Source organism: Hipposideros armiger, unplaced genomic scaffold, assembly GCF_001890085.2.
Source record: "Hipposideros armiger isolate ML-2016 unplaced genomic scaffold, ASM189008v1 scaffold_23, whole genome shotgun sequence".
NCBI lineage: Eukaryota > Metazoa > Chordata > Mammalia > Chiroptera > Hipposideridae > Hipposideros > Hipposideros armiger.
In genome coordinates, this window is record NW_017731373.1 from 5575589 (window position 1) to 5599453 (window position 23865).

At 37.0% G+C, this 23865-nt stretch overlaps 1 protein-coding gene across 1 annotated transcript in view; it reads right to left on the reverse strand.

The window, feature by feature from the left end:
• Window positions 1-1199: 1199 nt before the first annotated feature.
• The window catches only part of CATSPERT (catsper channel auxiliary subunit tau), an 87156-nt gene continuing 64490 nt past the window's right edge, over window positions 1200-23865 (reverse strand). Inside the window, exons 15-17 of the mRNA XM_019635613.1 lie at window positions 21514-21572; window positions 5639-9133; window positions 1200-1738 (exon numbers count right to left, since the gene is read on the reverse strand). Of these exons, the coding sequence (XP_019491158.1) occupies window positions 1466-1738; window positions 5639-9133; window positions 21514-21572 (3827 nt within the window). The 3' untranslated portion in view covers window positions 1200-1465. The remainder of the gene's footprint in view (window positions 1739-5638; window positions 9134-21513; window positions 21573-23865) is intronic.

Here is a 23865-nt window from a genome sequence, read left to right on the forward strand (position 1 = left end):
GTAAATATTGCCTCCTTTACTGCAAGGCAGATCAGTGGTTTTCTTCCTAAGTACTGCTGGTCAATTGCCTGTTAGCTTTTAAATCCATTTCTCCACTATTCCCCGGCTCAGCTGTAGTTCACTGGGAACTACATTTCCCACGCACCCTCTCTGGTTTCCAGGGAGGCAACAGTGGAAGAGGAGAGGACAGGAGAGACAGAAGAAACATGGCACTTCTCACCCTTTGCCCCACTTACCTCTTTCTTGCAGTGTCCCTGCAGTGACACTATCTTCTTGGTCTTTGGGCTTTAGGACTCGGGTAACACCACTTGCTCCTGCTGTCTCTTCCGTCTCGGTGGGTGGTCGCACTTCCTGCTCCTGCTAATCTCTGGATAGCCTCACCACCCCTTTTGGTTTCTTAGCCTTGGATCCATTACCCATGAAACCAATTCCCTGTGTTCCTTCTGTGTTTTCCCAATTATACTCTGACTGATAAAACTACAGACAACTTTGAGGATTACTAGAAATATTTGGTCTCAAAAAAAAAATTACTACCTTGATTATACCATTAAACGAATGATCAGGAATTATATTTTCCTTCAGCCAATCTATTTAAACCTCATAGGCTTTATGGTTTATGGGAGAAAAATTGAAACTGACAAAAATTCTATAAATTGAAGTTTTTGCTTCTCAAGAGTGAACCAAAGTTCAAGATCCAAATAATGTACTTGATAGGAACGGAACCAATTCTCAGAAGTCTCTGATTTAAATCCTGGGTTGATTTAGTTAGATAATTTTTTATGCAGTTTCTACAATTTTATGCAGCTTCTTGAGTTTCGTGTTATTAAAGAGGCCCTTACATAGTTTTTCAAGTAAGTTTGAAAGTCACTTCAGTGTAGGTGATACCTCAGGAATTAATATTAAATCTGTTCTTTATAGTATCTTTATAGTGTAAAAAGTTATAATATACAATGATATTAAACTTAACAGAAGTTCTATAGGCCCAGAGAATTGCATTCTGTTGAATCTAGAAACAACTAGAGCTGAAGAGTAAAAGTATATTCATAACAAAAGGCTAAAACAACTGCAAGTAGAGAACCAGAAAAGTGGGTGGACAGGAATAATTTAGAGCATAACAAAGATTTGGGAAATCAGAGGACCACGAATTGGAGTGATAAGTGAAAAAGAGGAAAAGCTGGGAAAAAACTTTATTAGTGCATATGAACTGTGTATGTATTTCTGGGTTTGTTCCTTATGGTTCATAAAAACACATTTACATCAAAAAGTTTCTTTTTCATTTTAATTAAAACAAAATGGTTCTAACAAGACATTTGGTTGCTGACTTCTATCACACGAAAAGGCAGATCTCTAAACCATTTTGTTAATTGGAGAAATGATAGCCTGGCTGTTGGCCTCACATATCATTCTGAACTGTTTAACAATTGGATAGCATCACAAGTGAGCAAACATTTTTCAACATTTTCTCTCAATTGTTTTTTGGCCACATTTTTTGGATTTCATAATCTGGGATTGTTTCATGTAAATGAACTAAGCCTGCTGAAACCATTCGAGGACTTGTCAATTTTCCAGTGTAGCCTTCTCGCTGTTGGACCTCTGGAGCAGTATACGGTCTTGCAGAGTGTTTTAATTGATTATGGCTATCGTTTGGGCTCCTTCCTAAAAGAATCCCTCTTGATTTTGCTTTTTCAAGATGCTGAAATGAGGTCACATGTAAATCCTCAAATCTATCCAAACAATCCTAAATATTAAAATAAAAAATCAGGTTGGTGAGTTAGGTTTCTTAAAGGTATAGATTTTAAATGTAAAAGGACTAAAGTTTGTAATATCATCAACAGTTCAAGACAAAGATTGAGAGCATCAAATGTATAGGTAGTTCCCCAAATCAGAACCTACACTCAATGTCTCCCATTAGAAACTACTGTAGAAGCTGCTTTAAAAAAAATCTTATTGTTTCAAAGGATCTTATATATTCAAAAAGATATATCAGAAGAAGATATAAAGCTGGAAACCAGGAAAATTCTGGGGAGCTATCTTATCCTCAGGGGTCAGATTCCTAGGCAAACCGGCCAGCCTGTTCTATGACTATTCTCCAAAATACATCTTCCTCAATCCCAAGTACAAAATTATGAACTCTTACATTTTATTTTTTATATCATCCAAACTTTCATTCCTTAGAAATTAATAAACACCTTTAGAAAGTGCCCAGCATCTAAGAATGTTTATAATGTTTATATGAAAATAATAAAAAATTGTGTGTACATTCTGAGAGTATACATGGAAAACATTCAGGGAAATAACTGGAGGCCTATACACCAAAATAGTTTTAAAATGGTGGCTGTGTTAGGATGGTGAGATGATGGGCTGTTTTCCTTTTTGTCCTTTTTTCAATTTTTTAATATTATATTTTACAATAAAAATATAATAATCTATAAATACCTCCTAAAAGGGTATGGAGCAGTTAGTCATTCTCAAATTAGTATAAACTATTGGGTTGTCGGAAAAGTCATGACGTATTTTGTCTATGTTTTTCAAAGGTCATTTATTTATATAAAGAACAAAGATCAATCAATGATATGTTGCCCGTTTTGTTCGATAACCTTTTGCCATCTTTCAGTGAGCTTCATAATTGCTCATTCATAGAAAGACCTGTCTTTATTTGCGAAAAACTGAACAAGGTGCTGATTTACAGCCTCATTTGAATTGAATGTTATACCATGCAAGGAGTTTTGAAGAGAGTGAAATAAGTGGAAGTCTGATGGCACAAGGTCAAGCGAGTATGGTGGGTGTGGCAACACATCCCATCCAAGCTCCAATACTTTTTGATGGGTGATCAAACTTGTGTGTGGTCTCGTGTTGTCACGATGAAACACAACTCCTTTACAATTAACAAGCTCTGAACGTTTCTGGATGATGGATTCATTCAAACTGTCCAATTGCCGACAGTACACATTCGAATTGATTGTTTGGTTCCTTGGTAGGAGCTGGAAAAACATGATACCTTTAAAATCCCACCACACTGAGAGCATAACCTTTCTCTGATGAATGTCTGCTTTCAATGTCGTTTGAGGCAAATCATCACATTGGGACCAAGACCGTTTGCACACCACATTGTTGTAAACAATCCACTTCTCATCACCAGTTATCAGTCACTTCAAAAAAGGATCGTTTTGCTCACGTTTAATGAGCATATTGCAGATGTTTATACATGCCGTCAAATGAACTTCTTTGAGTTCATGCGGAACACAAATATCGAGCTTGCTTATGTATCCCAGTTTCTTCAGGTGGTCGTGAATGCTTGAATGATGGATGTTCAACATTTATGCAATCTCTCCTGTCATGTAACATGGACTTGATGAATGCCTTTATTTTGTCGTCATCAACCTCGGTGGGCCTCCCTGACCAAGGAGCATCATTAAGATCAAAATCACCAGCATGGAATTTCATGAACCATCCTTGGCACTGATGTTCATTGTCACCGTAAACTTTATGCAACTTTTCACAAGCTTGAAGCGCGTTCTTCCCTTTATGGAAGTAAAACAGTAAAATACAGCAAAAATGCACAGTTTGGTCCTCCATCTTCAACTTGTAAAATCTCCAAAACTCAATCAAATTGCTCTTTTTTTTTAAGAATTAAGGTAGAACTGTCAGCTGTCAAATGACATAGCAATAACATAGATGCGAATGACTCTAGTACTTCCAAAAATGAAGTAGTGCCATCTGTTGCAAACATGCGTCATGACTTTTCCGACAACCCGATAGTTTCCTTTGCAGTTTGAGCAGCCTGTCCCTTAATAGAGATGGCTACACCAAAGGAATGTGCTGCTTTCCTTTGCTGGGAAAGTGGAAGTGGATTATTAGAATGGGAGGGTTGGGAGAGGTTGGGCAGGACTGAGAATTAGACAGCAACAAAGAGATTTACAAAAAAGGAGGTATGAAGAGTCTAAACACAAATTTGACCTACTTAACATTTTTGCCTGGGTTCGCAGAGGGCAAGGAAACATTCTCCTTCTTCCCTCTTACATACATGGAGCAATAGGTAAGCCACATTATTAAGGGAATTTCTGCTACACTGGTGAGTAATATACACGTTTTGCTTCACAGTTGATCTAACTGGTTGCCAGAGAGCCAGTGGGAGTACATGGAGACCCACACCACTGGTTATTTTTCTGAATACTCCTAAACTGTTTCTCAGTCTTCTGTTTTGATTCCCTTGGAAGATTCTTGGATTTTAGAGAATCATGAGCAAGTCTTTCTGATGATCTGAAAAATTCCCTCTTACCATGCATTTCTCTGTTGTCAATGTCACTAGAGAGAAAAGTTTAAGTACCCTTTAACAGAGGGAAATAAAGATGACTCTATCTCACACTCTTAGGAGAAGGGTTCTAAGACCCTATGTGGTTCTGAGTCCCTATATGATCTCATACCATACAACATAGACATTGTTTCTTGTTTTGCTTGAAAAAGTGATAGGAAGAATTCCATTTGTCTAAAGGAACTTCAGAAAGTCTTTCCTTTCCAAAAACTATGAACTCATCTTCCTTATTCCTAGTGTGTGCACACTCACTCAATATTAAATCACTAAATTTAGATAGAAAAGAGAAATCCAAAGCTGAGAGTATAAGTTGTATTGATATTTACCGGGCTACTAATTTGTTTTACTATTTACTAATGCTAAATATTTGTTTTACTGTGGAAAAACCAAAGCAACTATTCTGAAATTAGACCTATTTTCTCATTCAAAGGTCGAACTACACAATCAAATTATCAATATCATTTTAGAATGTATAAATTTTCCCAAATGTAGGTCGTGCTCATTTATAGATACTAACAGATAAGAGCAGTGGTCCAGAAAATTAAAATAAGTCCCTTCCATTCCTAGATTTTAACTTTTTTTGGAGTGGTTTTTTATAAAGTCTAGTAGCTGATTTGCCTTCCTGTTTTATGAAATATTAAAAACAGATTTGAATTCCCAAGTTTGTCAGCACACTTGATATAGCAGTAGGGTGGTGGTAAAAGAAGAGCAGAAGTTAAATAAAAATTTTGCAATTCATAATCCAATAGATTATAAATTTTGCATACCCTAATCCTTAGCAGAATTGGCACGATAATCTTTGTTTATGGAAAAAAAGATAATTCAGCTACCTGACAAAAAGACCATATACTTATGAATATACATAAAGAAAATCCCAGCTATGTTCCCATAGTATACAGACACTGCCAACGGTTGTGCAGGTTGTTGCCTGTACAACAGCCCCTGGCTGAGTGAGGGGTGAGTCCGGGCTGAAATCCAGGCTGTTTTCCATAGTCGGAGGCTGTGTGCCCTGGCTCCAGGCTGGGTCATCCTGCAGAATCTTCCCAGAGGAAAGGGTGCCTTTTTCTAATTTATACTCCAGAGCGGGTGCCCTTTATCTATTTTATACAGAGGTACTAAGCATGTGAACAGGCCCCTGATTTTGTGATTGTACTTTGAATCAGGTAAGGTGATTTGAATGTCAGAAGAATTTTAATTTGGAGATCTGTACATCTCGGGGCAATGAAGGTTACACACACACTTGCATGCAGACATATATACTCTAATGGGAATTATTTACAGAACTTTGCATGATACAGAGGTAGAAGATTTAGAAAACATTATTACATGTATAGTTCTTCTTGCAGTCCAATGAAGCAATGTCCTTGGAATTGATTTCCTTAGAATTCTCGTGGTGGGTGGTGTCGTTGGTAGTATCTCAACTATCTTGTTAAATGACTTATTTTGCTTGCTGACATGGTCTCTTTCTTTTTGGAACTTCGGCTTTAGATTTTCACTCTTTAATACTTCTGGGAAGAGGGACGGTTTTGAGCTCTTTTCAGCTTCCATAACTTTATTTTTAAACGATTGTGATTCAAAGACCTTGGCCCATTTTTCATTGCAAATGTCACTTGGTTTTATATGAAGAGCTTGTATTTCCTTTTTGTAATGTGAAGATGTTACTAAATGTTGTTTTTTACTATTGTTATTATAGCCTTTCAATCTCTGATAATATTGGTCTTCTGAGTTCTCCCCAGCCTCTGAACTGAAATAAGTTAAACTGTTATTCTGCCTGGAAGGAAAAGTGAATTTATTTATGTATTCATCATCTTCATTTGGCATTTTGCAATATGGGATTCTTGGATATGGTGACAGCACTTCAGGTTTTTCCTGTAATACAAACTTATAGATATCATTATACTCCTTTTTTTCAAGGGACTTCATTTTTAGTGTCCTTTCAAAGCAAGTATTTGATGGAGTTATTTTTGATTTACCATTCCAACTATGTAGGTCTTGAATCTCTGTTTTAAAATGTTCTGCTTGAGGAAGCTGCATGAAACCATGCTCTTTCCTTTCTTTCTTAAGCACTGTATCTGTAAGTCTTTCTGATGACTTCTTTAATGGAATTGCCTGGGTAGTTTTGTTGGAAGAAGTTTGTACTTTAATTAGAGTCAGTGTGTTAGCTCCTTCTTTAGGATAATATCTTTTCTGTCCTCTAACTATTGATGTATTTTCTTTAATATTCTTTTCTTCCTTTCTGGTCAATTCTGTTTCTACAAGTCTATTCTCAGGAACCTTTTGTAAAGTGGTTTTATGAATAATTTTTGAATACTTATTTTGCTTTTCTGAATGCTCCTCCATAAATTCATTCTCATCTCTAAAAGATAAATCTGGCTTTAAATATTTTAATGGTGTGGAACTCGAATTAATCAAATTTATATGGTGGCTGATTCCCTCTAATTGCCTTTCACTGATTAGTCCTGATTTTGAAAGTTTTTCTATAAAAAGTTTCTGCAGGTGTTTGCTTAACTCAGCTTTTAGATTCAGTACTTCATTTTCTGATAAAGATAGAAGATAGTTTTGCAGAGATTCATTTGAAGGATATTTCATGTTTACTTCAGTCCTTCTAACAAAACTCCCCTTTGAAACATCTTGTCCTAACTTGTGAAAAGGTATTAAAAAAGTTTCGGTTCTTAGAGAAGATATGTTTGAGTGTATAGGTTCAGATTCTGTCTCTTTAAATAAACGGCTTTCTGAAACGTTTTTTAGGAAATAGTTTTGGAGAATTTCATTTAAAAAAGACCTTAGCTTTATTTCCAAATGTTTATCTATGAAGTGATGATTAAAATTATTTACAAAAGACATGGTTTCTTTCACAGTTTCTGAATATTCCTCCAGAAAAACATTTTGCCCTTTTGGTTCTGCTTCCTCATTCATCAAATACAGATTTTGATAGATTTTTGGTAAGTCCTCTCTGGTGATATATCCTGATTCTGAAAGTCTTTCTACAAGGTAATGCTGGACATGTTTACTTAATTCAGATTTTAGATTTTTTATTTCTGATTCTGAGAGTTCTTCTAGAAATACACGCAGTTTTGGACTCAAACTAGGTTTTCTGTCTAATAGGTCTGCTTTATCAAAATTCTCTTTGATTTCTTCAAGGTCTTCTGTATTATTTGGAAAAGGATGTTGAATTAATCTTTCTAACTCTTCTTCTGGCTGTCTTCTTCTTTCAGATTGATTATATATGAAAAAAACACTAAATATGTTTTTTAAAAAAGATTTTAACATTGTTGCATCTGATGCATTAAGAGTACCCATTAACAAGTTACTTAAATTTTCTAAGGTAGAATTTAGATCATTTTCTTCTCTATCGAGACTCTGACCATTACTTGGCAAGTCTGTTTTTTCATCTGAGGCAGACTGATATTTTGAATTTAGTGGGGATATATTTTGGCTGTTGTCTATAAATTCAACTCTATTTAAAAAAGCACTGGCTTCTTTGGGAATAATGGGTATATTCTGCTTTGAAAGAGAATTTGTTTTGCTTTTAATTTCTGAGTCATCCTCTGTGGAGTCCTTTGGCTTTTCTTTCACAAAGGCTGTCCCTATATCCAGCAAAGAACTCTTCTGGTATTCTTTATCTAATTCTGTCACTTTGATTATCCCAGATTCTAAAAGAGTATCTATAGGAAATGCTTGTATTATCTGGCTTATCACAGATTTGGCCTCTGGCAATTCTATTTCATCATCACTTTCTTCGTAGTCGGAGGCTGTGTGAATATTTGAAGATAAACTCTCCAAAGCTGTGGGATATTGATTCTGCCAGTTCATCTGCGTCTCTCTTGATTCTCCCACTCCCATCTCCAATTCGGAGAAGATGGGTGCAGTGAATATTTGCGTTATAATGTAATCATGTGCAGTGCCATTGAAACTTGGTTTGGAGCTGGATACTTCACTTTCTAAATGTTTCTTTTTGAAACTATGCTTTTTTTTAATTGGAAAAGCCATCTCACCAGCCTGTAAGTGTTTTTCAGAGACAAATTCCCTTCCTACCTCTGGAGGATTTCCTGGTCTACCTTCTGAAAGCGAATCTGTAGGAGTGTCTTCAAGTATTGGACTTGCACGAGACTTTGAATTTAAAAGGTCTCTTTTTGAAAGCCAGCTATTCAAATCTTGGACATTTTCAAATATTTTGTCTTCCAAACTACTTGACGGTTTATCATGAACACTTAGAAGTAGGGAACTATGACTGTTCTTTCTTGCTTCGGTGTCCATAGGAACTTCTAGTTCAGAAAATAATTTATCTGAAAGGTCTTGCAGATGTTTACTTAAAATTGACTTGAGCACAATTGATTGTTTTAAATTTTCTATGTGGGAAGTAAGACTTAATGATTTTGAAAGGCAACATGTATTTACATTTTGAGTCAGTGATGATTCTCCTTCAATGTTTGGTAAAGATACACTGGGTAGTCTTTCCTTTAAATTATTTTTAGTATTTGAAGTATTTGTTGTGGTGACAGCAGAATCACGGACTAAATTATTCTCAGTGTCTGAAGTCTTTACTGTGGTGCTCCCAGGATCACCATCGGCTGACTTTTTCTTAGTGTCTACGCTGTCAGTTGTGGTGATATCAAGACTATGGTGCCAGATTTTATTAGTAAGTCTTGCAGTTTTTGAATGTGTTGGGTAAGGAGGATCTTGGTCTTCATGCTCTATAACCTCTGCACTTAAAATGTTTCTACATTTGGACATATTTTGGTCCTGCCTTATTCTGATGGACATTTTGTTGTTTATATTCCTTAGAAAAGGATCAAAACTGTACTTGTTGAACTTCTGGAACTGTAATATTAAAAAAAAAGAAACAAGGTAAGAAATTCTTAACATTTATTTTGAATTTATAATACATTTTTTAGCTAATTTTCTTTGCATAATCTGTCAATTTATCTATTCTTCCTCCTAACTTCTACAAAGAGAAAACTAACTTTAATTATTTTTAAGATATTTGAAACTGGAACATTAATGAAAATTTTAATGCAAAATTTCCAGATTCCTATCTCTGATACTATTTTGTGTCCAAGAGCTTTTTTGCTACCTGGAATATTTGTAAATACATTAAAGACACTCATAAATAGTGTTTTGTGTTTTGTTTTTTGTTTTTTTTTGAGAATTCAATTTCCAGTGTTAGCTGCATTTGCTTAGACAATGGCTAACATCAGGATCAAGCCCTACCCATATAGTTATTTTAGTATCAATGTAGGAAATTTTTTAAAATGCAAAGCAAGTAGTAGATAGTCCATTAAAAGTATCATTTATATTCTTTTTAAAAAGATTTTATTGGGGAATTGGGGAAGGGGAACAGTGTTGGGGAATTGGGGAAGGGGAACAGTCAAGTTGTTGTCCTTCAGTCTTAGTTGTGGAGGGTGCAGCTAGCTCAGCTCTAAGTCCAGTTGCCATCTGGCTGCCCGTGGGCAGCTCACAGTGGAACATGGAACAGGAAACCTTGTTGCTAAGAGCACATGCTCTAACCACTGAGCCATCCGGCCGCCCGTTGGCAGATCATGGTGCCATGTTCAATCTTAGTTGCGCAGGGGAGGAGCCGGGGGGGGGGTGTAGCCCACCATCCCATGTGGGAGTCAAACCTGCAACCTTGTTGTTAGGAGCACATACTTTTACCAGCTGAGTCATCCTGCCACCTGTTGGCAGCTCAGCTCAGGCGCAGCTCACTGGCCCATGTGGGAATTGAACCGGCGACATACTAAGGGTTGGGTGGAAGTCATCATCACTGTTGAAATTCTCAGACTTAAAGGCAGATGATATAAGCCCATAAATCAGCCTTTAAAGAATATAAATGAGGGCCAGCCAAGTGGTCCAGTTGGTTAAGAGCACGAGCTCTGAGCAACAGGGTCGCCAGTTCGATTCTCACATGGGCCAGTGAGCTGCACCAGAGCTGGGCTGCCGCTGAGTTGCCAACAGGTGGCAGGGTGGCTCAGCTGGTAAGAGCACATGCTCCTAACAACAAGATTGCCTGTTCGAGATGGTGAGCTATGCCCGCCCGCAACCAAAAAGACTGAACTCAGCACCTTGAGCTGAGCTGCGGCCCGGGTGGCTCAGGGGATAGAGTGCGCGCTCTTAACAACAAGGCTGCTGATTTGACTCCCACATGGGATGGTGGCTATGCCCATCCACAACTAATTGAACACAGCACCTTGAGCTGAGCCGCACGACTAGACTTGGAGCTGAGCTTGCTGCATCCTCCACAACAAAGATTGAAGGACAACAACTTGGCTGTTCCCCTCCCCCAATTCCCTAAAAATATTCCCTTCCCCCAATTCCTCAATAAAAATCTTAAAAAAAATATGAAAAAATAAAATAAAATGATTTAAATCTAATAACTGATCTCTAACACCTAAAAAAATTATTTTCTTTAGACATTTAGAAATATTACTCATTCTTATTTAATTTTATTTTAACAGTATTCTTTAATTTTTCTATGAATGTATTTGTCATTAATTAACAAACATATGATAAACCAGGCACTCTTCTAAGTACTAGATCACAGTTGCTCCCTTCTCCCTTCATTCCTTGCCTCAATGATGATAACATTTAAATATAAACAGCCCTAAAACAAAATCTATCTATTTAACTTTAAAGACAATACATTTTACGATGGTTGCTTTAGAGATAAAATACTTCATTAAAAAAGGGAAAGAAGGGCCGGCCAAGTAGCTCAGTTGGTTAAGGGCGTGAGCTTTGAGCAACGGATTCACCGGTTGGATTCCCACATGGGCCAGTGAACTGCACCTGAGCTGAGCTGCCGCTGAGCTGCCAACAGGTGGCAGGATGGCTCAGCTAGTGAGAACATGGTCTCCTAACAACAAGGTTACTGGGAGTCCCCCGCAACTAAGGTTGAACACGGGGGCACCTTAAGCTGAGCAGCTGCCCGGGTGGCTCAGGGGATAGAGCATGTGCTCTTAACAACAAGGCTGCTGGTTTGACTCCTACATGGGATGATGGGCTTCGCCAACACCCCACACACACACACACATACACACACACACAACTAGATTGAAAGTGGCGACTGGACTTAGAGTTGAGCTTGTGCCCTCTACAACTAAGATTAAAGGACAACAGCTTGACTTGGAGCTGAAGGGTCCTGGAAAAACACAATGTTCCCCTTCCCCAATTCCCCAGCACAATTCCCTACCTCAATTCCCCAATAAAATCTTAAAAAAAAAAAAATATATATATATATATATATACATATATAAATTTGGCAGTCTCTATTGGAATAAAATACGCTCATATACTGTGTCCCAATGATTCTACTTTTTATATTTATCCTATAATATATTTGTACAGGTGAATAAAGATAACACTTACCATTTAGCAAGTGACTATTATGTTCCAAGCCCTTTATAATTCTTTGAAATAGGTGACAGTACACTCATTTTGCAGATGAGAAAACTGAAACTCAGATGTAAACTGCCCAAAATTATATGACCACAGAAGTGGAAGAACCTAGATTTGAATTTAGATATTTCTGCCTGTAAAATCCTAGCCCTGTTTCATACTATTACAGTTCTCTTAACATCACCAAACGCTGGTGAATTAAATTCCTCATCCCTTCCCATCTTTCTTGCATCCTGATCTTTGGGGAAATGTTTTAGCATCCAGCCATTGTCAGGATTCAAATAGAAACTGATTAAGCCATATTTTTATGGCTTTTAATTTTTTAATTTATCAAGGGTCTCTAAAAATGTGAAGGAATTACTGATAGACTGTCGCCTAAATCAGCTATGAGTTGAAAGAGATGTTAGTCCGTTTCTATTCAGATTAGCACTACAGAAGTTTGTCTCAAAATGCTGCATTTCTTTAACACACTGTATACCTTGGTTCATAAAAAAACTCTTCAAACAACTTCAAAGTTTATTTTACTATAGAATTCTGAGGATTTTACAACTTGTTTGTGAAGCAATTAGCTTAGACTTTTAAGAATTTGTTCTAGAACTTTAATGTGTCTTCAATTTACAAGCCTGTTGCCTACGTGATAGATTCTTTCAATCTTCTAAGTCTGTTGATTCTATATAACCTATGTTTTATGAGTTACCCATTACATTTATCTTGTTCAATTTATCTTGTTCAATTTAATTTAGTTTTATCTGTCATATACTGGTCTGACTACCACCTTTAAGAAAAACATTTAAGGTAAGTTTTTGTTCTTTCGTTCTTTTTTTTTTTTTTTTTAAGTTTTTTATTGGGGAATTGGGGGGGTGGGAACCGTGCTGGGGAATTGGGGGAAGGGGAACAGACAAGTTGCTATCCTTTTGTTCTTCAGTCTAGTTGTGGACGACGTTGCTTCACTGGCCCAAGTTGGCACCATCATTGCGCTCTTCCTGGGCAAGGCAGATCAGTCGTCGGCTGGACGGCCGCTCACTGCGGCTGCTGGCCGCTCACGCTGGCTGCTGGCTACACACAGTAGCCCATGGCAACCCACTGCAGCAGGGGCTGCAGCCTATGCCATCGCTGGCGACTCATGGCAGCCCAGCTCCAGGTTGAGCTGTTGTTCAGCATCTTAGCTGTAGAGGGCAGTGTCACTGGCCCTCATATGTGAGATCCGAACAGGGGCCCTCTGGCATCCCAAGCCAGCTCTTAACCAACGCGCCACTCGGCCGGCCCTCTTTTTTCTTTTAATAATTAAACTCTTTATTTGAAATAATTGTAGATTCACACACACTTGTAAGAAATAACACACAGCCCACATGCTCTTTACCTAGTTTCTCTCAGTAGCAACATCTTGTAAAACTAGTAAAATATCACAACCAGGATATTGACATTATACAGTCAGGATGCAGAACATTTCCACAAGGATCCCCGATGCCCTTTTATAGTCACACCCATTTCTTTCCTACCTCTACCCCCTACTTAATGCCTGGCAACCACTAATCCGTTCTTCGTTATAATTTTGTAATTCTAAGAGTGTTAGGTAAATAGAGTCATACAGTGTATAACATTTTGGGATCGGCTTTTTTCATTCAGCCTAATTCTCTGGAGATTCATCCAGGTTGTTGTATGTATCTTTGTTCTGTTTTACTGCTGAGTATTATTCCACAGTATGGATGTACCACAGTTTATTTAGCCATTCACCAATTGAAGGACATCTAGGTTGTTTCCACTTTGGGGCTATTAAGAATAAGATTGCTATGAATGTTTGTGTTCAATTTTTTTTTGTAAACATAAGATTTAATTTCTCTGGGATAAATACCCAAGAGTACAATTGTTGGGTTACATAGCAGTTGCATATATAGTTTTTTGAGAAACTGCCAATCAGTTTTCAGGAGTGGTTGTAAAATTTTAAACATTCCCATTAGCAATTTCTCCACATTTCACCAGTATTTGGTTTTATTACTGGGGTTTTTTGTTGTTGTTTTTTTTAATTTTAGGTATAAGACTTAGGTCAAGGTTTGATTTTGTTTGCCCAAGGATGTCCAATTGCTCCAGAACCACTTGTTGAAAAGGCTATCTTTCCCCCAAACTGAATTGCCTTTACATCGTTATCAAAAATCAGCTGGGCATATTTTTCTGGGTATATTTCTTGGATGTCTATTATGTTCCATTGGTATTGTTGTCTTTCTCTCCTCTCATACCGTACTGTCTCAATTCTTGATTACTATAGCCGTATAGTAGGCTTTACTATCAGGTAAATTGGTTCCTCCTGCTTTCCTCTTCTTTAAAAGATGATTTTAGCTATTCTCGGCTCCATGCCTTTCTATACAGATTTTAGAATGATCTTGTCTATGTTTACAAAGACCTAAAAATTGCATTAAATCTATAGGTCAATCTGGGTAGATAGGACATCTTTACTATGTTGAGTCTTCCAATCCATAAACATGATGTTTCTCCATTTATTTAGGTTTTTTATTTCTTCCATCAGCATTTAGTGATTTTTATCATACAGATCCTGTACATGTTTTGTTAGATTATTTAATTTTCTTTGGAGTTACTGTAAATATTACTGTTTTAAATTTTTCTTTTCATATGCTGTTAGTGTATAGAAATGCTATTGATTTTTGCGTTTTGATTTTGTATCCTTCCACTTTGCTGAACTCATTTAGTATTTTTTCTTTTTTTTTTGGTAGACTCCTTGGTATTTTCTACATAGACAAACCTTTCATCTGAAAATAGAAACAGTTTTATTTCTTCCTTTCCAATCTGTGTGACTTTTATTTACTTTTACTTTTCTATTACAATGGCAAAGCTTCTAGTACTATATTGAAAAATAACAGTAAGGCATATATCTTTGCTTTGCTCCTGATCTTGAAGGAAAGCATTCAGTCTTTGATCATAAAGTAGGATGAAACCTGGATGATTTTACAGATGCTCTTTATCAAGCTGAGGAAGTTACCTTCTAATACAAATTGGTTGAGTGTTTTTTATATTATGATTGGGTATTAAATTTTGTGAAAACCTTTTTTGTGTCAACTGATAGGATCATATGATTTTTTCCTTTAGTCTGTTGATATGGTGGATCACATGGATTCATTTTCAAATGTTGAACCAGCCTTGCATATCTGGAATAAATACCATTTGTCATGATATATAATTCTTTTCATATATTACTGTATTGATGTGGTAATATTTTGTTGAGGATTTATGCATTAAGTTTATGAGAGATATTTGTATGTAGTTTTTCTTTTTTATACTGTCTTTATCTGGTTTTGGTATCAGAGTAATACTATCCTCATAAAATGAATTGGGAAGTGTTCCTTTCTCTTCTATTTTTTGGAAGAGATTGTGTAAAATTAGTGATAATTTTTTTTTGAATGTTTGGTAAAATTTTCCAATGAAATCATCTGGGACACTTCCTTTCCAGGAGTGTTTAAATTACCAATTCAATTTTTTCAATGGCCATGGGAATATTCAGGTTGTTTAATTCATCTTGGTTGAATTAGTTTGTGGTTTTCCAGGACTTGGCCCATTTTTTCTAAGTTGTGAAATTATTAGCATAAAGGTTTTTTGTAGCATTTCTTTATTGTCTTTTTAATGACTGCAATATCTGGAATGATATATTCTGTTTCACTCCTGATGTTGGTGATTTTCATCTTCTCTCTTTTTACCTTTGTCAGTCCTGTTAGATGTTTATACATTTTATTGATTATTTTGAAAAACGCCTTTCTTTGTCTCATAGATTTTCTCTATATTTTTCTAGTTTTCAATTTCATTGATTTCTGCTCTTTATTATTATTTTTCTTGGTTTGGGTTTATTTTGCTCTTCTTTTTCCAAGCTCTTGAGGTGGAAGCTTAGATTATTGATATGAAAGTTTTCCTCTTTCAACGCATACATTTAGTGCTATAGCTTTCTCTCAGTGCAGTTTTAACTGTGTTTTATCAATTTTGATATGCCCTATTTTCATTTTTATTCAGTTCTATATATTTTTTTATTCCATTTGAGAGTTCCTCTTTGACCCAGGATTATTTAGTAGTATGATGTTCAACTTCCAAGTGTTTGGAGATTTTCCTGTTGTCTTTCTGTTATTGATTTCTAGTTTGATTCCATGTTGTGTAAATGAAACAAAGATGGCCTCTGTATATTGCTGCCTACATCACCAGGTTGTTTACTTCTTCACAGCAGGCTAACACTCAGTAGCTCAAAAACCTGCCAAAGCCAAACTAAATTTTGTACACATCCAGTTGTTTTTAACATAACCCAAAAACAAGCAGATTTTTAGCTTAGAGCCTGCCTGCTTTGCATACCCCATGAAACTGTGCCCAGCATATGCTAGTCATAGATAGGATAAACCCTTAGGGTATAAAGACCCCAAATGCCTGTTGGAGTTCTCTGACCCAGAAACTCCCTGCCAGGTTGCTGCATAAAATAACCAGGCATGTGACCCTGTCTTTGACACCCTTCTGCCCCAGGAATTTCCTTGCGCTTTTCCCCTTCTTTGTGGTGGCCTCCATGCTATACCCTCTGGACGGTCTCATGCTGTGAGAGGCTCCCCCAACATGCAAACCTGTCAGAGTGTCCCTGAAATAAAGCTTGTGTGTGCTACCACCACCTCATGGTCATATCTTTCCTTGACCAACCCCAAATCCCTTGAGTCCTCTATATTCCTTCATGGTCAGAGGCAGAATTTTACATGGTTTTAATTATTTTAAATATGCTGAACTTGGTTTTATGGTCCAAGATGTGGTCTATCTTGGTTAATGTTCCATGGGCACTTGAAAGCAATGTGTATCCTGCTGTTTTTGGGTAGAGTGTCAGATCCTGTTGGTTGGTTGCATTGTTCAATATTCTTGTTGATTTTCTGTCTAGTTGTGCTATAAATTACTGAGCATTGGGTGTTGATCTCCCCAATATAATTGTGGATTTTATTTCCTCTTTCAGCTCTATCAGATTTTACCTCATGTATTTTGAGGCTTTGTTGATTTAGGATTGTTATGTCTTCCTGGTGGATTGATACTTTTATTATTATATAACATCCCTCTTGGTCTTTAGTAATTTTCTTTGCACTGAAGTCTATCTAGTTTATCTGAAATTATTACAGCTGTTGTGTTTTATGATTAAATTTTGCATGGCATATATTTTCCCCATCTTTTGCTTTGAACTTATCTATGCCATTGTATTTGAAGTTAATTTCTTATAGACTGCATATTATTGGATCATGTTTTTTGCTTTTTTTTAATTCACATTGCCAACTCTCTCTTTTACATGGTGTATTTAGACCATTTACATTTAAAGCTCACTGGACACCACCCCAGCAGAAGTGGGGCAGTGACTCACATTGCCTTGTTGCAGGCAGATGGGATGGACATTGAGCTCCATCCCAGGCCCTGCTGACACCTTCTCAGTGAAAGTGGGGCAACCATTCACACCACCTCTTTCCTCCAAGTGTGGGTGTCAGACCATCTCTCCACTAGGCTCCATCCAGGGGATGGAGAGGAAGAAGCAGAGTGCCATGCAGCCTGCCTCCCACCATCTACTGGGTTACCGGAGAAGTCATGATGTATTTTTTTCTATGGTTTTCGTTGCAAAAATGTGTCATGACTTTTCCGACAACCCAATAGTTTTGTCTCATTGATGCCAAGTGAGGGTGGAGACTCAGTTCCCCACTGAATCCTGCTAATAGTGGGATGATGAAGTCTAGTGGTGACTAGGACTACATTGCACAGCCCCATTAAATCTTGTAATTAAGTGTGGATAGGGGCTCAGCTGACTACTGCACCCCACTGACACTACCATGGTGAGAGAGTCAGAGCACTGCCTGCTTTCACCTGGCAGGGGATGAAAGATCAGCTTCCAGCTTAGCCCCACCAACATTATCCTAGCAGGGGAATCAGAACATTGCCTTGTTCTGCTTGGTGGCGATGGAAGACAGGCTGCCAGTTTGGTCCTACCGCCACTGAATGGAAAACTCAGAGTGAATCATCTGCTTCCCAGGGGTGGCAGTGGGGGTATGAGATCGATCAACTTCGTGCTTGTACCGACTGACACCATAAGTGTGCGCAGAGAAGTGTGGTGTTTCCATTGGTGTTTGACTGGAGTAGGGTGGGTATTGCCAAAACCATTTTCTGCTGTTAACTTATCCTCTAGGTCCCTTGGCTAGAGGGGACAAGCTTTCCGAGCTTTTTTGTCTGTGCCTATCAGAAGCTTCTGGTTGGAGGTTTCTGTAGCATCTTGTTCAGAATATGTGGGCGCCAATAAGGACACTTAGAGAACTTACCACCATGTCTTCCTCAAGTCCTGAGGTCCCCAGGCAGCTTACCTGTTTCTTTCCATGTTTCAGAGACTTCCTAGGCTTGTTTGTTGTTTTATGTATTTTTTTTTTTAGTTGTAAGGGGAGGACCTGCAAGGAATGGGGCTATTCCACCTTGGCAGAACTGCAGTCTCTTCATCTTAATATAAAACTTCTGAGTATTTGTAGGTTTCTTTAGCACTGCTATTTAATTGCTCAATGATCTTATAGTAACGTCTTTTTTTTTTCTTTTAGTTTACACAGTTGCAATAATGATTTGCAAAGTTAAGTTGGGATGTCTTTACCTTAGGAATTAGAGGAAGATCTCATCTTGATTCCTATTCTATTGATATACATGAAGGCTGTCCTTTCTCCTCTTCATTAGCCACTGTGCCTCTCCCTAATGGCATGATAAATATCTCCTTTTCCTTTATCCCCCATTTATCTTTTCTTCTTGTGCATATATTTTATAGTGGTAAACTTTCGTATAGCAATCACATAAATACTGCATGGTTTTTTTTAATATGGTACATACTGTTTTTTGTTATATTTTGTTTTGTTTTCACATTTTATTGGGGAACAGTGTGTTCTTCCAGGACCCATCAGCTCCAAGTCAAGTTGTTGTTTCAATCTAGTTGTGGAGGGTGCACCTCACTGGCCCATGTGGGAATCGATCAAGCAACCTTAGTGTTATGAGCACTGTGCCCTGCGCGCTCTAACCACCTGAGCCAACCAGCGTCCCTGTATGTGTTTTTAACAAAGAAATATACTGATTATGTGCAGGGTTTTCTGGGTTGAATACCATCCTCCCTCCCTATGTCTTTACTGCCCCCAATTTTGATCCTTGGAGGGTCATGGAAGGCAGCTCCCCACATCCACAGGCAGCCTTTAGCCTTGACTGCAGGTGCTCTTAGAGAGATTGAGGAATGTAGTGTTCCTGGGAGTAGGAAAGTATATTTAGACTATACTTGTGGGCATTTTCCTAACACTACCAGTGCCTTTAGGAATAAGTCACAGGGCACTTGTTGACAGAAACCATTAGCGGTAACAGCAATAAGCCAAAACCCACATGGCAAATAGACAAAATACATCTATCGGGTGACTACTTTGTACCACTGTGCCAGGGCCAGAAGACAGAAAGATGAATGAGATAAATACCCTGGCCCAATCTGGTAAAGGTTATGGTCATATAATCAGTTAACAAGGATGGGCTATAGCTCTGGTGGTAATGTGCCAGCATTGGAAGTGCCATAGTGAATATGGAATCAAGCCCAATCTTGAGCCAGCTGTCAGAGCATCTTTAACTGTCAGTTCTACTTCACCTATGCCTACTGTACTTTGTAAATTGGTCTCCTTTAAAACAAAGATGTTACTGTAATATAATGGTTTACTTCACGTAGGTCTTTTCCTCTACCTGGCTATAAGGTCTTTGAAGTCAAGAACTATATTATTTTCATTTTTGTATCCACAGTGCCTGGCACATAGTAGGTGCTCATTTGAAAAGTATCTATCGAGTGCCAAGGTTCCAGACACTGTTCCAGATTCTGGGAAAACAAGACACAGGAACTCCCAGCTCTCAGGATGCTTACCTTCTGGCAGAGAAGATGAATAACTATGATTACAGTCCTTAGTACGCTGGCATTTAGGAAATGCTTTGTACTTTGCCTAGGAGTCTCGGAGCAAGTCCCCTGGAGACCTCTAGGACTGCATATTTCTGATAAAATTTATCTTTGTCAAAATATTTTGAGTTGAAGTAGATATAAAATCTCCATTTCTCTAGTTCGTTGATCCTATCACAATAGGAATTGCTTGAATGCTCCTGGGAATGCCACTGCTATGGGGTTCAGTTCAATTCAGCCAACACAATACAAGTTTATGTGCAAGGCACTAGAAAATAGTTTTTACATATTATCTCATTGAATTGCTCCTTTTTTGTTAAAAAGGACTTTTATTACCCATATCTGCCCTCCCTTTCCTGCATTCTTCACAAGATGCTCCCAACGCACCCTGTGCATTCATCTAGTGTAGCCGTTATTATAATTCCCTGTTTACTTTTCCGTCAGCTACATTCACTAATGTATTTTTAATTACTCAAGGTTAGGGGGGCAGGAGAAGGTGGTTGATCAAATCCAATGCTCTGACTAATTGTGTGACATTGTACAATTTATTTAACCTCACTGAGCCTCAGATTCTTCATCTGCAAAATGTAAACAATAATAATGCCTACTTTGCTGTGAGGATTAAATAAAATAATGCACATAAAAAGCTTAATATGTGCCCATCTATAGTATGTCATCATTAACTATTAAGTAGCATGGTGTGTGGTATATCATAGGTACTCAATAAATGTTTCATGAATTGGTTTCTTCTAAACTTTAGGTAATAGGCAAGAGAATGGTGCTGGAATCCAAGTCTTCCGACTCAAAATTGGATACTCCTGCTGTAACAACATGATGCCTTGTAGATAGTATGCCGGTTTTTTTCTAAACAAAGTTTAGGCCAATAATCTGATGGGAATTTGTGCTATTTTTAGGTGCATTAATCAGTCTGGAGGAAGTAGTTTGAATACTAAATCATTAAAATTTTCAGGACATTTTAATGGATTACTGGGACAACTGGATTGAGTATTGGAATCAGTAATGTCCTGGGAAACTGGGATTGCTATCTTTAAAGTGATTAAATCCTTTTGCTTGGATCCAGGACATCCTCATATCAAATTCTATTCTCTGAAAAGAGTATTAGCATGGAGTTCCAATGTCTTGGGTTGAGGAGGCAGTTAGTCATTAAAAAACTGCAAGGAAAAGCAGTGATACTTCTTTTAGAACTTAGAATCTCCTCTCCTGTGTGAGCATGGTTCCTACCTACTGAGTGCAAAATATAAAGTTGAACAAGTTTTTCTTTCTCTTCTCACCTTTCATCTCAGTATTTCTTTCTTGCCTGATCCTCATCCCAAACCACACAAGTCCTGTTCCATTTCTGAAATACTTACTGCTGGTAGCCTGGCATGGCATGTAGATAGCTGAATCTTGAACGATTAAAAATTTTCAAGGTGCAAAGAAAGGAATCCAGTATAATTAATTTCAAGTATTAATGGGAAATTGGGATGATAAAATTGTTTTTATCATCCCAAATGTTAAATTGTTATCATTGTTAAATTGCTCCTTAAAATTGTTCATATCACAATAGATGGGCAGAGATAGTCTGATTTCCTGGTGCTATTGCATGTTGCCTATTAAGCAATAGCTATTTTGGGGGAGGCAGAAGTAAAGAATTAAATAGGGTAGCCTGCTAGAGTTAATGTTATATTGCTGTATAGTAATCTATAAATTTATAATAAATTTTAAGACAAATGTATAATAAAGTAGATTTATCATAAATTCATAATAATAAAGTACATGCTGTCTTGATGACAGAATATTGTCAGTATTAACTCAAAACAATGTAAAATATTAACAATGATTTTTAAAGGCTATATCATCTACTTACTGCTTTTCCTTTTTCATTTGTATTTAGCTGCCCATAGGCCTTATTTTGCATTAACCCATCTGAAAAAAAATTTTTTTTAAAGATTATATAAATAAATTGGCACTTGTGGCATTTGACAAGCATGTTCTACACATGTCTCTAACTAATGATTGTGCAGCAAAGCGATGTAGAGCGCACACTCTGGATCCACACTGCTTGTTCTCAAATAGTCTCAGCAACTAACTAACCATCTGACTTTGCACGAGTTATCTTGCCTCTCTCTCAGTGTCCTCATTTGTCAAATGATAAAGATCCTCCCTCTTAGGGCTGTGGTGTGATTTAAAGGCCTAAAGCACCTAATACTGTGCATGGAACATAATAAGCACAAAATGAATGCAAATTTTGTTGTTTTTTGTTACCATCCTTACTACTCCTTTTGCTATGGTTCCTGACACATTGCACCCTTGGGCCTGTCACCTAATAACTCCAATTAGTATTTTCAAGAGTATTATTAAAAAGCATACAAGTTATTAGAATTGAATGTCATCATGACCTGCACTTTTATGTACATAAAAGACTGTCTTTTAGACAGACTACAGTCAATGTATTGAATACTTCTACTTTTCTGGCTCTTAATGCCAGTTCGAAAAAAAAAAAATCTCGTCATTGCACTCTAGGTGGTTCTGAATGTTTTTGTGGCTAGTAAAATTTATGCACATTATTCAAAGCAGTGCTCAACTGGACGTTTAAAAGATTGCTTTTACTCATCCTTCTTGGAGCCTCATTTTAGCCTATCCTCTTGCAGTCGCTTGGGTAATCTTCCATCATACATTTGCTATACATACCCAACTCTGTAAAGCTGTGTGGACAGACAATAATTGTCATTTCCTTAAGAATTCAATTCATGACCCTAGAGAGGATTCTTACATAAGAAATTAAAACAATTTATATATGGAGTGGAATGACCATGGTCTTCAATGAATTGTGGCTCTAGTCTAAAACATGTGTACATAAATGTCAGGAGTCAGAGGGTATCTATAAAAGCAGCTCCAAAGTAACTGGGCTAGGCACAAGCCTCTAATCCGCTTACAGGAAATAATAATCAAGCAATTCAACAAGAGTTCTATATGAGCCCTACTAAATTAACTCTTTAACATACTACATTTGATTTACATAATGTATCTATAGAAGTATTGAGTTAATTATATAAGACTGGTCTGCATGAGTAAACTGAAAAGCATAACCCAAAGTAAAAAAAAAAATCATTTAAAATATATATTTAGGAACCTTAGTCTTTTTTAAAAGGGTGTTCAGATATAAATTCAGGAATATAGACTTTTGATGAAACAAGAGATTTAACAGTCTTAAAACCATCTCTCTCATTTTAAAAATGAGAAAAATCCAGGAAATGGCCTGCCCAAAAGCAAGACAAGAGTGAGCCGTAAGAAAATAAGCCCTGTTTTCCACCCTAAGCATTTACTTTTTTAAAAAAGGCACATCATAGATGTTCTTTCCAATTCTGTATCTGACTGACACTGCTTATAAAGGCTTTTCACTCTTCAGAGGGGAAAGAACCACTGGCTTGTATCACACACTTCTTTTACAGAATTTTCAAATTACTCAGTTTTTCCATACTTCAGTTGCCTCATTTGTAAAGCTAGAATAGTAGTGTCAACTTCACAGACTTGTATGAAGATTTGAAAAAATTAATACATGTTAAGTATTTACAAAGTTATGATGATTAACTAAAGCAATATAAGGCAACCACAAAGAAGTATTGAAATATTTATTTTTAGTACCTAGTTCCACTCTTTCATTTTTAAAATGGCAAAATTGGGGCTTTTGTAAGCCAAATGATAGTCTAAGTTTACAGAGCTAGTTAGTGGCAAGGCAGGGGTGAGATCATTTATCCCCTCAGTAATATTTTCTAGAACTTGATAGAATATTTCCCTTTTTCAAGGAATAGTTAAAAACACTTGAATAAGGAGCTTGCTTGCTGTTTTATTTACTCCAAAAATTGTTCTATAGTTTGAAGAATCCAGAGGGTATTAGAATAAAAGTTTTGTAGGAATCGAATCATATTATGGGTGCCAAAATATCCCGATCTCCCAAGATGCCTTAATTACTACAGCATGTTGTTCCCAATGGTCACTTTGTTTTCTAGAATAATAATTTAGGCAGTCTTTAAATTTTTCCTGACATTTAAAGTATTAGTTTCTGAAACTGACATCTTATGTCTCAAAATAGCTTCCCGCACCCCAATATATGTTCCTGGAACTGTTATCATTGTATAGAATTGGTTTATAAATACATATATGTATGTACATATATATGTATAAATACAGAGATACATGGCAACAGCATTAATTTATA